Source organism: Arctopsyche grandis, chromosome 13 (assembly GCF_051622035.1).
Source record: "Arctopsyche grandis isolate Sample6627 chromosome 13, ASM5162203v2, whole genome shotgun sequence".
Taxonomy (NCBI): Eukaryota; Metazoa; Arthropoda; class Insecta; order Trichoptera; family Hydropsychidae; genus Arctopsyche; species Arctopsyche grandis.
Window position 1 is genome coordinate 24,593,241 of NC_135367.1, and position 15,716 is coordinate 24,608,956.

Here is a 15,716-nt window from a genome sequence, read left to right on the forward strand (position 1 = left end):
ACATATATTTCACTTCGTTTATAAGGGTTTATTTTATTTTATCTGAATGCACTAATTTGAACGGAGAATTAAAATATTACAGAAAAAAGGATATTTTTGACTTAAAAAATTCGCTAGATAATTAATTATGGATTTTTTAAACCAATAAAAAATCACAATCAATATAAAATATCCGACTATTGATTTCACTATTAACTTTTGGCACAGCAATACTAGTTTTTGAATTAAATACTGCGAAAGTCAAAAATCTGTAAAAATTGCACATTTTTTATAAGCGTATGAATTTCTCATAAACGAGAAGAAACCAACACATACGAATTTAGTGGGCTAAAACTTAGTAAAGATTGATTAATTTTCGCTTCGTGTAAGTAAGAAACGTGATATTTTGTTACCTAGTGTAATTGAAGCAAAGGGGTTAGTTCTATGACATAAGTATTATAATATAACTATTAGTTCATGAGAAGTATCAAATAAGATGTTGTATATGGCTCGTGATACGTCACATAAGTAGCAAGAATATTTTTGAATTTTATAAGTCAATATTTGTCTTCATGTCTTTGATTCCTGCTTCTTCCGGAATAAAATAAAAAATAATTCGAATTAAACCAAATACTTCATATATACCAAATACTTATGAAAGCATTATCAGCTATATGTACGTACATACCTTCAATTCCTATTTTGAAGTACATATTCGTATATACATAAGCATGCTCTAAAGACTTTAAAAGGGTTGTAAAATATTTCGAATATGCACAAAGGGGTTTCGAGGCATATTTTAAACGGCTTTTCGAATTTCAGCACAAACGCGATAAATACATAGGAGGGCGTACAAAGAAACGAAGGTAGGGGAAGAAGAAGAAGAAGAAGTGTAGCGCATTTTCAACAATTCACAAAGTACGAAGTTTCTCCAACGAGATAAAATACATTGCGAATTCCTCGTCAGAGCCTCCACCACGGTTGTAGAAGGCCTGAAACAACAGCGCAAAGAGTGGGAATATGTAAATTGGCTTTGCGGGCAACGGGTTGAAATCTATTGGCCTCCTGGAATAGCTGTGGCGACGTGTTTATATGCTGCAGCCTCCTTCTCTCTCCTCTCCCCGGCTTGAATGGCCTATTGTGCAACGAATGCAATGCAAATATGCATTCCGGTGGAAATAGGCTTTTACCGCGAGACAAGATCTACTTCGGCTTTTGTTCTTACGTAGAGCCGCTCGCGCAAGGTCGAACGGAATTGCCGCAGACGAGATAGCGGCACTCAAAGGGTTAACTAACTATTATTCAGCAGTGTATATTTAACAATTTTAGGATACAATATCAATTCGAGATTGATTTTAATTATTTTTTTATAGCATCGTTCGGCATCCTCTATTCAGCAGGGTTTCCCAAACTATGTTCCGTGGAATACTGATGTTCCACGGAACCAGAATAGGTGTTCCGCGAAAAATATGCTACGGTTTTATAGGCTGTAACACATTTAAACAACTTCTACCTCAAATTGAAAGGCGAGTGATGGTCAATCTCCACTGATGTTTATGAAGTCATGCATCTAAGCACATACAGGCGGAGAGTTTGAATAGAAATTGGATACGGAAATAAAAAATGAGGAAAAAGTATAAAGTATATAAGGTGAAAGTAATACAAGAGATAAAATTCAATTTTGATTTCATCAGTTGAATCTAATAATTTCGATTGTTTTCCTACCTTAGATGAATGACTTAAATTTTAAAGTAGATGAATTTTAAAGCCATTAAAAGATTTTTGAGCAAGTTTGTCAAAAAAATACCCCAATATGGCAAAACAAGCTATTTTTGTCTTACTTCCGTTTTCTACATCCTATTTATGCGAAGCAGAATTTTTTTATTATGATGCAACGGTCAAAGTGCAGGAATAAACTCGACGCTACCCCACATATAAGAATTGAACTCACCTTTATTGTGCCTGATATCAAGAAGATTTGTGATTCAAGGACTAAAAATCATCAAAGTCGTTAACAACTTTGTTTACTATATTAAAAACTTTTATGAAATAGTTAATAAGTGTTTTAATAACATATTCTATTTTATATTTACCCAACTTTAAAAATTAGCTAAGTGTTCCGGTAAAATTTCCGGGTTTGTAAAGTGTTCAATTGCATAAAAAGTTTGGGAAACCTTGTTCTATTGGATGGAGGCGTCTTTAACATGTCATTCATCTTTGTTCTGAGCAATAGCAAAACTAATTTCCTAACCTTATTTTACCTATGTCATTTGTAATCTTCATTTACACTCTCTTGGATACCATTTGAGCACTATTTTGTCTATTGTTTCTCTATTTGTCAATGATTCACCCATGGCAATGGTCAAATCTGGGTTTACTATGAATTGTTGGATGGAAGAGGTATTGTTGCAATACTGACATAGGCTTTGCGAGCATTTACTCGCAAAGGTATCAGGATCACAACGCGAGTGAAGAGGTATTGTTGCAATACTGACATAGGTTTTGTGAGAACGTACTCGCAAAGGTATCAGGGTCACAACGCGAGTGAAGAGGTATTGTTGCAATACTGGCATAGGTTTTGTGAGCACTTACTCGCAAATGTATCAGGATCACAACGCGAGTGAAGAGGTATTGTTGCAATACTGGCATAGGTTTTGCGAGCAACTCGTATAGGCTTTGCGAGTAGTATGCAAAGCCAATGTCAGTATTGCAACAATATCTCTTCACTCGCGTTGTGACCCTGATACGTGTGCGAGTAAGTGCTCGCAAAACCTATATCAGTATTGCAACTTTTAAAATAAGTGATATAAAATGTGTGAATTAAGTCAAACATAAATATTGTTTTTGGAACTGAAAATTGGACTTCCGCTACTTTAAAATATAACAGCTCCTTATTCAAAAGATGGACTTTGGATAAAAATAAAGTAACTAGTGGCAGAATAGTAAAATTTACAATAGGATATTTTTAATTAGCTTGATTTTTAAAATATTTTGTAGTTAACACGGATATATTTAACAATTTGTATTCACATCAATAGTCTCTCTTTATTATATTATTAGTTTTTCATCAGTTTATACCCAGATACCATTAATGCACTAATTTTTATTAAAGTTATTGGCTCGTATTATTGCTCCCCATCTTGAAGTAGCCCAATTTTTCAGATTCCTCAAATATAGCTACTATAGAATCCATGACTTCTTCGCAATTTGGAATAATTTGCTCGGCTGGCAATAAAAATCCGTTTTCTCCAGTATCTCTCAACTCGTACGTGTAAACGATGGGTATCTGAAAATTGTACTTGGCCCAGTCCGAGCTACTTCCACTGGTAGCGTCTGAAATTCATTGAAAAATTAGTCCAATAGCTTACAGAGGATTTGCCGAATGAAATATTGTATAGAAATGAAATTTACATAGAATTTCTTGACTGTTTCCAACTTGATATTCCGTGCCGTATTTTTGCGACAATGCCTCTGCCGCTTTCTTTCCGATTTCATACTGGAATAATTCATTTTATATTTAATAAAATTTAAATATTATATAACCAACTGTATTTTATATTACCTCATCGTCAAAGTTTTCAGAGCGTTGACCTGTGGTTCCGTATGAAATTAGCAAAATTTGGGAATATGAATGGAATGACAGGTACACGTCAAGTTCTGATCCAATGGATTCAATCATTTTGGATAAAGAATAGGTTTCTGATTCCGAAAATGCCTCTGGTCCTCCATAAGTTTCTGAGCAGGTATTGGTGCTTGTGCCCTCCTCTAAAATTGGTAAGATTTAAATTATATTATAATACATTGGGACATATTTTCTTTATAGTTTTCATTTCGCTTGTTGGAGAGAAAATATGTAAAGATAATACATAATAATAAAGGTAAACAGTAAAAAATGGGTTAGAGAAATTTTCTGATTTAAATTTAAAATTTAAATTAAATAAGTACATACATATATCGTACGGCTTAGATTTATTTTTAATATAGGTATTAGATTTGTTTTAAAGTACCTCCCCAGTGGAAGTCCCAGTTTCTGTTTGGATCAGCACCATAACAGAACGTAGAATGTGGAGTTCTTGTCTTCCTCCATAGACGATACTTCACAAAAACATCAGAACTTTCAATTTAAAGTATCCTAAGAATCTAAGAATCTTAGTGAAATAATAAAATTGAATATACCCATGTATGAGTGAAGACATAACCATCTGGATTGACACTAGGGAAAATATACCAATCGAAACTTTCAGCGATCCTTCTGAAGCTCGGATCAGAACTCGTAAGAAGCTCGTTAATGAGGTAAGTTACAGTAGCTGGAGAAATCCATTCCCTAGCATGGATTCCACCTTCGATGAAAACGCTTCTTCTGCCTGATGTGAATGAGATTTTTAACCCTTTAATGTCCCTGCCTTCGTACGATCTTCCAGCGCTTATGACGGTGGCAACTTTAGGATATGCAGCTCCTAAAGAATCCATCCAAGCGTGAATATCTTCTAATCTGTAATAAGAATCCCAAGACATCCTTCCGGATCTGCTCAGACTGCCTACATTTTCTTTAGATATCTTCCTTTATATAAATGAAAAATTTTATTTAAATTAGATTGAAATTTAAAAAAATGTATATGGTCAAAGTTTGAACTTACTCTTGAACGTTGTTCATGAGCACTTTGACATCGATTTTACGCTCTTTTAAAAAATCAACAAAGGCATTCTGTTCAGCAGGTGCCACCATAACATCTACAGGCAGTCCTGCTTTATTAGTTTCCGTCCAAAAATCCAAGCTATCAACTTCATTTTTGAGTTGAGACAAGAGAGCGTTTTGATCATCAGTCTTCGGTTGGATTCTGAACACTTTGTACCCGTCGAAAGTCTTTCTGGTCAATTGTCCGGCAACACACCACACTCCAAACAGGATGTACAGATACAGCTTCATGATCTGAATTTAATCAAACACGATTGATCGACGTTGGATCGGTTTGTTTAATTGAAAACATTTTAAATCGAGCGAAAAAAAGTCGGATCGCGAAAAACATTTCGACAGCTCTACCTATACATATTTACATTTCGATTGTTCCGACATTATAGTACGTCGAGCTCGAAATGTGTCGATTCATTAAAATCGTAATTGAAAGCCTTTTTCAAATTGTACATTGAATATATGTATACCTATTGTGTATACCGTTAACTAAATAGCAAACAGTTAAATCGGACACAATTCACAAATGATTCGATTCCTACTCAATGGCATATAATGTATTTAAATTAATTTTACGTATATAAATTGAGTAGTTTTTATTTTAATTTATAAATTAATTATTTCTTAGTTTATATTATGTTTCAAAATAAATCAAACCAAATACAAGCTTATATTAAAAATCAATTTCAAACACAGTATATGTACTTACCTAAAATATATCTCAGTATGTACTAAAAATAGTTTTTTTTTGTCAAATTAAATTAAAAATATTAACATTTTTTATATAACACGTATTCCTTATATTTTCAGTATTATATAAAAAAATAATTATCTAATTTAAATATTTTGTTTACAAATCGTAAAAACAAAAAGTCGACTCACCGGTCGCAAAACGACACACTGAAACCTAAGCATAAAAACAGTCGCCTTTACTATTTATACTAGAAACTAATCCTTAATTAGTATTCAGTAAACATTATTGAAATACTTCAAACTAGATACGCCGTACTTTCCCCGTGTTAAAATGAATGAATATGCGGGTAAAATGTAGGGATTTTTGCACAATCATGCAAGCAGTGGTGATAAATGAATTTCAAAATGAAAATTTAAAACAATTTTATTTTTTATTTTAGGACATTTTCAATTTCATTCAACCTAATGTGAAATAGCCTAATTTTTCAGCCTCTTCAAAGATGGTTATTATGGAATCCATCACTTCCAAAGAATTCGGAATGATTTGATCTGCGGGTAGGACAAATCCGAATCGACCAGTATCTCTCAACTCGTAAGTGTAAGCAATTGGCACTTTGTATTCCCATTTCACCCAGTCCATACTAGTTCCACTGCATTTGTCTGTAATCAAAATTAATCGTAAAATAGCGTGTATAATATACTGTAAGCTATTGTTTAAGTATATTTGTACTTACATAATATTTCAGCCGTGTTTCCAACTTTGTATTGAGTACCGTATCTAGATGCTAGAGATTCTGCTGCTTTTTTTCCAATAGCCAACTGTAATGTAATCAATGTATTAATACAAAGTTTTCTTCTGAAAACATTTACATTACACCTATAGATATTTACCACATCGTTATAATTTTCCAAATGTGCCGTACTATGACCATAAGGCATCAACATGATTTGGGCATAAGAATGGAATGCTAAATATACGTCCATGGTGGGTACAACGGTTTTGATGAAAGCGGCTAAACCTGCAGTTTCCTTTTCTGAAAATGGCTTAGGTCCTCCGTAAGTTTCAGAACAAATACTTGTGCTGGTTCCTTCGACTATTTAATAAATAATATATTTAGGTTTTATGGAAAATTCTAATTAAACATATCATTTTCGGACATATTTACCGCCCCAGAAGAAGTCCCAATTCCGGTTTGGATCAGCTCCTGAGCAAGTTCCGTAATTGGTTCTAGTTTTCCTCCAAAGTCTTGACTAAAATTTATCAATCGTACATAATTTTGTTGCTAATTGATTTATATAAGAAGGATATTTAAATATTTACCGTCGTGTGTGTGTATTCATAGCCGTCAGGATTTGTACTCGGGAAGAAATACCAGTCAAAGCTTTCAGCGATCTTTCTAAAACTTGGATTTTGGCTGGTTAGCACTTCGTTGATGATATATGTGACAGTGGCTGGAGAAATCCATTCCCTGGCATGGATTCCACCTTCGATAAAAACGTTCCTTTTTCCAGCACCGAAAGAGATCTTCACACCTTTGATGTCTCTGTTTTCGCCAGAAGATCCTGCACTGACTACGGTAACTTTTCCGGGATATAAAGTAGGAAGTGAGTCCAACCAGGCATTAATATCAGCCAGCCTGTAATATCTGTCCCAAGAAAGCCTCTTGGATTTTTCCAAAGAACCTACTTTTTCATCATCTACGAGTCTGAAATTAAACACGTTTGTAATTTTGATGTGAAATTGTATGCTTTGCAAATAAAGTAACCTTGACTTACTCTTGGACGTTTTCAATGTAGGTTTGAACGTCCATTCCATTCTCGTTCATCATATTTATGAAAGCCTTTTGCTCCCTAGGAGCGACCATAACGTCGATCGGTATACCTCCATTGTTGACTTCGGTCCAAAAGTCTAAATTATTCTCACCATCTTGAAGACGCAGAAGCAGTTGCTTTTGTTGTTCAGTAGTTGGATTAACTCTGAACACTTTGAAGTCGTCGAACCTCTCCTTAGTCAATTCGCCATTGACCAAACAAGCCGCCACAATTATAAGTAGTAACTTCATTTTCTGTACAATAAATAATAATTAGTATTAAAATCGGTTTAAATACATACATATGTTTATAAGTTTAGTAAACGACGACTTACTGCCGCAATACAAAAACTGCGAATACCATTGGTTCACTTAAATGATAAGTATTTATACCGAAAAACAGATAATTACATTTTATTTATTCTGTGTTCGTTTTCTGTAACGAAGATAGATAATCTCAAATGCTGATAGAAATATAATTTCGTCGTTTTATTATGATAACAAATACGCTCTTACATATGAATGTTACGTCATTTGAAAATGTGCATATCGCACAGTATTTTTTATATTCCGTTTTTTATATACAAAATTTTTAAATCGGGTGGTTTTAAAATACTATGAAGTTATTAAATGATACGTAGTATTTGATTTATATAACAAAAGTGCATCAAAAACAAATCATTTTTTAAATATTTTGAAATTGAGTAAAGCCCTCAACATGAGGCCACCACCCCCAACAAAAAGTCTGAGAGACCCTTTCGTACGAGAGTACGAGACGGTTTTTGAAACAATTTTTTTAAATATAAAATTGAAATTAAAAGTCACGTCTTCATTACATATATTGAGTATAAGTATTATTCAATTTCATAATGACTATGTATAATTATAGTATGATTGCATCTTCGTTCAAATTACAAAACAAATTTATTTCGATCAATCATGTGATAACAATCATAATATCTTTTAATCAATTTTAAATTTGAACATATTGCTTTAGATACGGCAAAATAAAACATCGTCAATTAATTATTATTACATATACAGAATCTAATCTTAATCTTATCTGCGATAGTTTCGGCTTATCTTTTTGACACATAAAACCACACATACTATATTTTGTAACGGATCAACGTTCTTAGAAACTAAACAAACATCGGCTATTCAATAAAACAATTTGTACGTGTTCAATTAGGATTTATTTTATATTCAATCAATTGTTAAGTATTCCAAGGCTTCGCTCTCTTCGAAGATTGTAATCATCGAATCGATTACTTCTAAGCCATTTGGGATTATTTGATCAGCCGGCAACATGAATCCGTACTCTCCCGTATCTCTCAATTCGTATGTGTAAACAATAGGTACGTCAAATAGGGATTTAACCCAATCAGCACTTGTTCCACTGGTTTTATCTTAAATTAAAATTATTCCTTAAATTTTAAATACATTGTAATTATTTATTAAAAACGGTATCTATTTAAATCTTACAAAGAATTTCAGCAGCAGTTCCAAGTTTATAAACAGTCCCGTTTCTTTCAGCTAAGCTTCGAATAGCCTTTTGTCCAATATAGTACTGGTATTAAATAAAATTTGTAACAAATTAGTGTGAAGATGAAATACCAGAAGATGATTTAATTTAATATTAAAAATACTCACCAAATCATCATAATTATCCAAATGCTCAGTACTGTGAGCGTATGGAATTAGCAAATATTGGGAATAGGAATGGAAAGAAATGTAAACAACTGTTCTATAAACTATTGACTGTATGAAATTTGCCAAACGACGAGTTTCATTTTCGGAAAAAGGGCCTGTTCCTCCATAAGTGTCGGAGCAAAACTCTGTGCTCGTTGAAAATTCTATGATAAATATATGAAAATTATTAATATTTCTATTCGTATTTAGTTAAAATGTATGAACATCATTTCTATATAACCTCCCCAATAGAAGTCCCAATTTCTATTAGCATCAACTCCATGACATTTCTCATTGACAGATCTTGTTTTGCGCCAATAACGAGTCTGAATTAAAATTATAGATGACGATTATAATAATATGATATTTATATTTGGTACATTATTTCATTTAAATGCTAGCTAGGAAGAGATATGTGTACAAATATTTTTATATAAAATTATAATAGGCAAATAATTTGTGAGCAATTTTATAGCCACATGAACGGTTCTGATTTGTTCAAATATCTTTGTATCTATTTTTCATTTAATTTTTTAATATAACATATATAATTTTACCGTCGAATGGGAGTAGGCATAACCATCTGGATTAACACTAGGGAAGATGTACCAATCGAAACTTTCAGCTATCCTTCTAAAAGCCGGATTTTCGCTATTCAAAACTTCATTAATAAGAAAAGTGGCAGTAGCTGGAGATATCCATTCCCTGGCATGAATACCACCTTCAATGAAAACGTTCTTCTTGTCCGGTTTGAAGCTGATTTTAACACCTTTAATATCCCTGTCTTCGTAACTTTTTCCAGCACTGATCACTTCTACTTGCGGATAAATTCCAGGTAACGAATCCATCCAATCGTATATATCTTCCAGAGTATAATAACTATTCCATTCCATCTTACCGGTAGCTTTGAGATCACCGATCACTTCATTAGATATGAGCCTAAAATAATTCAAACATTCAAATATATGTTTCATACATATTTTTTCTACATATTATAAGTACTCACTCCTGAAGGTCTTCAATGAAGATTTCAACGTCTATTTTATTACTATTCATGTACTCTAAAAATCCTATTTGATCAATAGGTGATACCATTATATCAACAGGCCTCCCCTTCATGATAACATTAGTCCAAAAATCTAATTTTGTATTGTTTAAAAGACGAGTTAATATTTCTGTTTGTTCCTTTGTTGTAGGATTAATCCTGTAAACTTTATATCCGACATAACTAGCCCTTTCATAATCGCCATTCACGTAAACAATTCCGAGAAACAATAACAAGATTAACTTCATTTTTCTGAAATAAGAAATCGAATCGCTTTTCAAATTATTTATTGCAATAATATGAGAATGATTTAAATACTTACAGTAATCTGAAACGTATGATTTATAAAAGAGTCGCTTCTATACTGATAAAAATTACAAAAATGTATATAAATAATATATCGTATGTTTCACGTGTAATATTTTACTATAGATAACACTGAACAATAACGAATTTTGAAATTATTGTTCTTAATATTATGTTTAATCTTTTATCTTAAAAGTACATATCGAAAAATTATTTTTAAATCATTATGAAATAAAACACAGTTATAAGTATATGTAAAAAAATAATTTAATGTCAACAATAATTAATTTTAGTATTCCAATTAGGATAATGTGAAATATGCCAATTTTTCACCTTCTTGAAACATGGCTACAATAGAATCTACGACTTCCAAACAGTTTGGAATAATTTGATTAGCTGGTAGTACAAATCCAGATGAGCCTCTATCCCTCAATTCATAAGTGAAAGCTATCGGAGTTTTATACGTCATTTTGACCCAATCCATACTGCTACCACTAGCCTTATCTAATATAAATAAAGTAAGAATATATGTTTATAACCAATGCTTTTTTTTACAGAAAAAAAATAATCGAAAGGATAATAATATTTACATATAATTTCTGCAATGTTTCCAACGATGTACTTAGTATTGTATCTCTTAGCCAAACCATTGATTGCCGCTTTTCCGATTCGTAACTATAATTAAATACAAAAATATTAAGCAAACTATGTATAATATATAGAATGTAATTTAAAATAATCGTTCTTACCACTTCATCATAATTATCCAAATGTTGAGATGTATGACCATACGGCATTAGAAGCATTTGTCCATACGAATGAAAAGCCAAATAGGCGTCTAAAGAAGGTCCAACAGTACTTATAAATTTTGATAAAGAAGACGTTTCTAGTTCTGAAAATCCAGCAGGTCCTCCGTATACTTCAGAACATGGTTTATCACTGGTTCCAGCAACTTATATAGACAATAGATTTATTTAAGTTGAGTACATGTATTTATTTTAATTCAAAATAAAGACGTACCACCCCAATGAGCATTCCAATTCCTATTCGGATCAGCCCCGAAACAATTCGAATAAGGAGTCCTTGTTTTGCGCCAAAGACGAGACTAAAAACAAATAAAATAAATTTAATATCAAATCCATATGTATGTGTATTAATATATAATTTAATTAAAAATTCACATACGCTATTATGAGTGAAAGCGTATCCATCAGGATTCGTCACGGGGAACAAGTACCAATCGAAACCGTCGGCAATACTTCTAAAGGACTTATCTTTACTGGTCAATAACTCATTGATTAAATACGTGACAGTTGCAGGTGTGATCCACTCACGAGCATGAATACCACCTTCGATGAAAACAGACCTTTTTCCTGGATTAAATGAGACTTTAACACCTTTGATTTGACGTCCTTCGTAAGTGCTACCGACGTTGATTAAAGTTATCGATGGATTTGTCTTGGCTAGTTCATCCAACCAGGAATAAATGTCTTCTAAACTGTGATAAGAATTCCAAGACATTCCTGATCTACTATTTGAAGTCACTTTCTCTTTATCTATAAGCCTATTTTAATAATAAAAAAAAAGATAATAATCGACAAAAAACAAAGTTATATTTAAATTATGTTGCAATGTTACTTACATTTGAACATTTTCTATGAATACTTCAGTAATGATTCCTTGATCTTTAACAGTTTTTAAAAATTCCGCTTCATATTTAGGATCCACCATTATATCAACAGGTCTGCTTAAAATTGATAAACCAGTCCAAAAATCCAATCCTTCCATACTATCTCGAAGTGTATGTAAAAAATCCAATTGTTCAGTAGTATTGAGCGAGAGTCGATACACTTTAAAGCCATCGTATTTTTGAACTTCAGTCGTAACTAGCACACAAAACACTAACAAAACTATTAGCTCCTTCATCTTAGCTGTTATTAAAAGAGAGTTGTGCTGGTAACAAAGTCGAATCAGTCTGCATTGATCGCCTTTATACTGGAAGATCGTACCAAAAATGCACAAAAAACACAAAAGGAAAGCATGTAACGGTTAAAAGGAACGTATTCAAATTTATGTATCGTTAAAGGTGACATCAAGTCTACTTTTCGTATTTGAAATAGTGGGTCAATACGAGGTTCGAATATCAATCTAATTTGTGTATAAAATAACTCACAAACGAAGCTCAAACTGATCGATTGCACTGTAAGGTAGCAGAAATCAAAAGAAAGTATGGATATAATATGTTTATTTAAATATTGATTAGCAATACAAAGTTTTGTGTTACATTTCTATGAATTTCTATTGCAATGTTCAGGTTTTACACAGTCTCCATCAGAGTTTCTTATGTAATTCTTCTTGCAAATGCATCCAACTAGACATTCTCTAGTACATGTGCTATTTAATGCATGTGGATTATCGCAAGTCGGTTGACATTTAACACCGCATTTGGTATACTCCTCGTTGTCGTCACATTCGTCTGAATCTGGAATCGAAAAATTATTTAAATTAGTTGAAGTAATGAGTTATACTGCAGTGTAGTGAAATTGAGATAAAAAAATATTAGCATAATAAATCGATTTCTAGATCTTTAATGTTCTCGTTGAATTTATTGCCGCCATGAGACCTATTTTTTTATCAAACCAAATAGATTTATACTAACTGAAAGATTATGTTTATATGTATGTTTGACACACATTTGAAGAATTAATTGAACCCGTGTCTCTCTGCTGGTATAATAAAATATATATAATAAATTTCGCAATACTAATGTAAACTTCGTATAATTAACATCGAGTTTACACTGTTTTGACATTTTATTATATAATTATAAATTTTATTATATACCTATGAATGTATAATATAGGTACAATGTGTGCATGTCAATATAATTTTAATGAGTTCTTCAATGATACATAATATATTTATGTACATATGTATATGTATCAGTGGCGTGCCGTCATTTGACATTGCCGTCTCCTAAAATTTTAAAATATCAATATTTCCATTAAAATAAATTCAAATCGTTGTCTATATTGATATCATTCACTCGGATTAGCGAAGTTCAGAAAGTGGGGTAGTGGTAGTAGATTATTATGATATGGTCCGCCGCGTCGTTTGCTTGCACGTATTCGCCGTCTCAATTATGTTCCCTTCGCGGTATTAGCGAATTGTTATGTATAGGCGTTCCGTTGAAAACAAAACATTTTTAAATTTACTCGTCTCTTCAAGCATTTATCGAATTTTTACTAAGAATATTCTGATTTGTGATAAATAGTTTGTATGCTTTTTAAATTTTGACATTTGGATTTCATAAAAATTTTCATGCAAAACATTGGCCTTGTGGCTAAATTCGTTCTATACAAAGTTACTTTAATAAATCTAATATGTCTAGCTTCAATACTACCATAAATCTATAAGCACAAATAAGTGCCCTTTCTTCCTAAAGAAAAAGATTGACTCGTGTACTTAATATGTTAAAAAAATGCTCATGAAATAATATATGAATGTACAACACATAAAAAAAACTAATTGAAATATTTTGTGCAATGAAATGTGTAGGTACTAATAATTTGTTATTTTTTTAAAAATAACTTAAATCGTTAAATTTTTAAAAATAACTTAACGTAAAATCTATGGCCAATAAAATAATATCCGTATTGAATATTTGTTCGTCAACTAAGCAAATCTACAGTTCTTATGTCAGAAACACCAAAACTGTTATATCTCATGTTGCATGATAAGTCGAATAATAAATCCATAGCTCAGTGTGAAGAGGCTCATACAAGTTTTCAGAAAAGGTTCCGTTTTTTTTAATTTTTATTTTATTATTATTCACTCGAGCAATGCTGGGCAATTCATCTATTTGATTAATAAAAAAACTTTTTATTACATCCATATGTATATGAAATTACTAACACTCCAAAAATAATAATGGCAACAAATTGAAAGAATACTCTCACGAAGTACATAGACTCAAAAGATCAACAGACAAAGTGTGAAAAAATACACTCACAATATATGTACATGCACTCACGACTCGATTTACACAATTCAAATCGAATTCAACAGACTAACCGTCTCCAGCTTTGATATCCACCGCCGCAGCCAACAATAGAAAGCACGCACAAATCCACAGCTTCATATTCGAATGCACCATGCACTGATAACTTGCACTGAAAAGATCCTAGCGAACGACTGACGTTTCCCCGCATATCGACATTTATTTATATACTAACTCGTCAAACTGTGAACATCGTGAATAAAAAACCCACAAGGTCTAGCACACACAACACAATGTACACAATGCAACGTTATTATTTGTGTCGCATTGAAATAGTGTGAAAATCCGGAAGTTGCGCATGTACCGCTCGGGAAAACTGCGATTAAATTTGTCGCGTTTTAACACTGCAAATTTTATATAAATATGTTTTGATGCCGTGTTATCGGGGCTTATGATCTGATATTATATGTTTATTCTACAGTTTGCAGAATGAACTCGTTTAGAGATCCGATTTTTTGTGTTATTTTGTCGACTTTCACATGGCGAATTATTTACGTATGTTGAAAAATTATTGTTATGTTTATTCATAGCTGGAATTTATTAGGAAGAATTTTCCATTTATATCGATTATTTGTTTTATATATGTACATAAAGTTGATTATTTTATAAAGTTGCATTTAAAGTTGAAGTCACACCTATTTGATGATAGTTTAAATACTATTAAGAACTCATTTGCAAGATTGTTTTTTTAACCGTTTTCGCTTTATAGTACTATAGTACTATAGAGATATATACTAGTACTATAACTTTGTACTATTACTTATGAAAACCTTTAAATGTTTTTATGTAGTAAAGTATTGAGCAGGAGTAAGCAATTATGATAATTCTTATGAGTTTTTCATTATTTTTTTTTTTTTTGTAATTTTTTTATTTGACTAATCCTTCCTAGCAAGTTCTACTTTACTCAGATTTTTCATACTATCTGAAGAAACTTGTATATGGCTTAAGTATAACTATTCATTTTATTATTTTTGTATTAGATGTAAGTTTCTCTTACAAATGTTAAAATAAAATAAATAGTTATACTTAAGCCATATACAAGTTTCTTTCTAACATTAGACCGATTTCTATAGTTGAAAATACTGAGCAAGAAAAAAAATCACTGGACTGGAAACTAATCAATATGTATCCACTGAATTTGAATATGACAATGATTTTTGATGGCTTGCTCTCATTTAAGAGATATGAGCATTTAAAAAAAAATGGACTATTTCGACAGATTTTTGGCTTTTGCTGTCTTTAATTCAAAATCTAGTATTGCTTTGCAAAAAGTAAGTATTAAAATCAATAGTCACATATTTCTTATATTTATTGTAATTTTAATTTGATTTGAAATACATATATTTAACTATCCAGCAAAAATTTAAAAGTCAAAAATATTATTTTTCTTTACAAATTTTTTTCCCATAATATTATGAGCTAATTTCTTTCAATATTTCA

The 15,716-nt window shown here is 31.7% G+C and overlaps 5 protein-coding genes across 5 annotated transcripts; all 5 read right to left on the minus strand.

The window, feature by feature from the left end:
- Window positions 1-3,006: 3,006 nt before the first annotated feature.
- On the minus strand, window positions 3,007-4,534 carry LOC143921229 (zinc carboxypeptidase A 1-like). The gene is made up of 5 exons (XM_077444438.1): window positions 4,156-4,534; window positions 3,987-4,074; window positions 3,542-3,744; window positions 3,391-3,475; window positions 3,007-3,312 (listed from the first exon to the last, which is right to left on the minus strand). The coding sequence occupies exons 1-5, from the start codon at window positions 4,492-4,494 to the stop codon at window positions 3,092-3,094; spliced, it is 936 nt and encodes a 311-aa protein (XP_077300564.1). The 5' UTR covers window positions 4,495-4,534; the 3' UTR covers window positions 3,007-3,091.
- A 1,229-nt stretch (window positions 4,535-5,763) lies between these two features.
- Window positions 5,764-7,584, minus strand: LOC143920767 (zinc carboxypeptidase-like). The gene is made up of 7 exons (XM_077443716.1): window positions 7,509-7,584; window positions 7,139-7,428; window positions 6,684-7,068; window positions 6,529-6,613; window positions 6,254-6,456; window positions 6,097-6,181; window positions 5,764-6,022 (listed from the first exon to the last, which is right to left on the minus strand). Exons 2-7 carry the CDS (start codon window positions 7,423-7,425, stop codon window positions 5,820-5,822), a joined length of 1,248 nt encoding a protein of 415 aa, XP_077299842.1. The 5' UTR covers window positions 7,426-7,428; window positions 7,509-7,584; the 3' UTR covers window positions 5,764-5,819.
- A 766-nt stretch (window positions 7,585-8,350) lies between these two features.
- LOC143920768 (zinc carboxypeptidase-like) lies at window positions 8,351-10,296 on the minus strand. The gene is made up of 7 exons (XM_077443718.1): window positions 10,233-10,296; window positions 9,872-10,162; window positions 9,423-9,804; window positions 9,107-9,191; window positions 8,827-9,029; window positions 8,659-8,743; window positions 8,351-8,582 (listed from the first exon to the last, which is right to left on the minus strand). Exons 2-7 carry the CDS (start codon window positions 10,156-10,158, stop codon window positions 8,380-8,382), a joined length of 1,245 nt encoding a protein of 414 aa, XP_077299844.1. The 5' UTR covers window positions 10,159-10,162; window positions 10,233-10,296; the 3' UTR covers window positions 8,351-8,379.
- Window positions 10,297-10,517: 221 nt separating this feature from the next.
- Window positions 10,518-12,142, minus strand: LOC143921671 (zinc carboxypeptidase-like). Its single transcript, XM_077445024.1, has 6 exons — window positions 11,859-12,142; window positions 11,402-11,780; window positions 11,237-11,321; window positions 10,966-11,168; window positions 10,807-10,891; window positions 10,518-10,720 (listed from the first exon to the last, which is right to left on the minus strand). The coding sequence occupies exons 1-6, from the start codon at window positions 12,140-12,142 to the stop codon at window positions 10,518-10,520; spliced, it is 1,239 nt and encodes a 412-aa protein (XP_077301150.1).
- A 357-nt stretch (window positions 12,143-12,499) lies between these two features.
- Window positions 12,500-14,399, minus strand: LOC143921539 (chymotrypsin inhibitor-like). The gene is made up of 2 exons (XM_077444872.1): window positions 14,291-14,399; window positions 12,500-12,698 (listed from the first exon to the last, which is right to left on the minus strand). Exons 1-2 carry the CDS (start codon window positions 14,370-14,372, stop codon window positions 12,505-12,507), a joined length of 276 nt encoding a protein of 91 aa, XP_077300998.1. The 5' UTR covers window positions 14,373-14,399; the 3' UTR covers window positions 12,500-12,504.
- Window positions 14,400-15,716: the final 1,317 nt, after the last annotated feature.

Coding starts and splice junctions, on each gene's coding strand:
- LOC143920768 (XM_077443718.1), bottom strand. CDS start 10,158: ATGAAGTTAATCTTGTTATTGTTTCTCGGAATTGTTTACGTGAATGGC. Junction 9,192..9,422: donor ATGCCTACTCCCATTCGACG/GTAAAATTATAT, acceptor ATTTTAATTCAG/ACTCGTTATTGGCGCAAAAC. Junction 9,030..9,106: donor TTGGGACTTCTATTGGGGAG/GTTATATAGAAA, acceptor TATTTATCATAG/AATTTTCAACGAGCACAGAG.
- LOC143921671 (XM_077445024.1), bottom strand. CDS start 12,142: ATGAAGGAGCTAATAGTTTTGTTAGTGTTTTGTGTGCTAGTTACGACT. Junction 11,322..11,401: donor ACGCTTTCACTCATAATAGC/GTATGTGAATTT, acceptor ATTTGTTTTTAG/TCTCGTCTTTGGCGCAAAAC. Junction 10,721..10,806: donor AAACATTGCAGAAATTATAT/GTAAATATTATT, acceptor TATTTATATTAG/ATAAGGCTAGTGGTAGCAGT.
- LOC143921539 (XM_077444872.1), bottom strand. CDS start 14,372: ATGGTGCATTCGAATATGAAGCTGTGGATTTGTGCGTGCTTTCTATTG. Junction 12,699..14,290: donor GGATATCAAAGCTGGAGACG/GTTAGTCTGTTG, acceptor TTTCGATTCCAG/ATTCAGACGAATGTGACGAC.
- LOC143920767 (XM_077443716.1), bottom strand. CDS start 7,425: ATGAAGTTACTACTTATAATTGTGGCGGCTTGTTTGGTCAATGGCGAA. Junction 7,069..7,138: donor TACATTGAAAACGTCCAAGA/GTAAGTCAAGGT, acceptor GTTTAATTTCAG/ACTCGTAGATGATGAAAAAG. Junction 6,182..6,253: donor TGGAAAATTATAACGATGTG/GTAAATATCTAT, acceptor ATTACATTACAG/TTGGCTATTGGAAAAAAAGC.
- LOC143921229 (XM_077444438.1), bottom strand. CDS start 4,494: ATGTCTTGGGATTCTTATTACAGATTAGAAGATATTCACGCTTGGATG. Junction 4,075..4,155: donor ATGTCTTCACTCATACATGG/GTATATTCAATT, acceptor GTTTTTGTGAAG/TATCGTCTATGGAGGAAGAC. Junction 3,745..3,986: donor CTGGGACTTCCACTGGGGAG/GTACTTTAAAAC, acceptor TACCAATTTTAG/AGGAGGGCACAAGCACCAAT.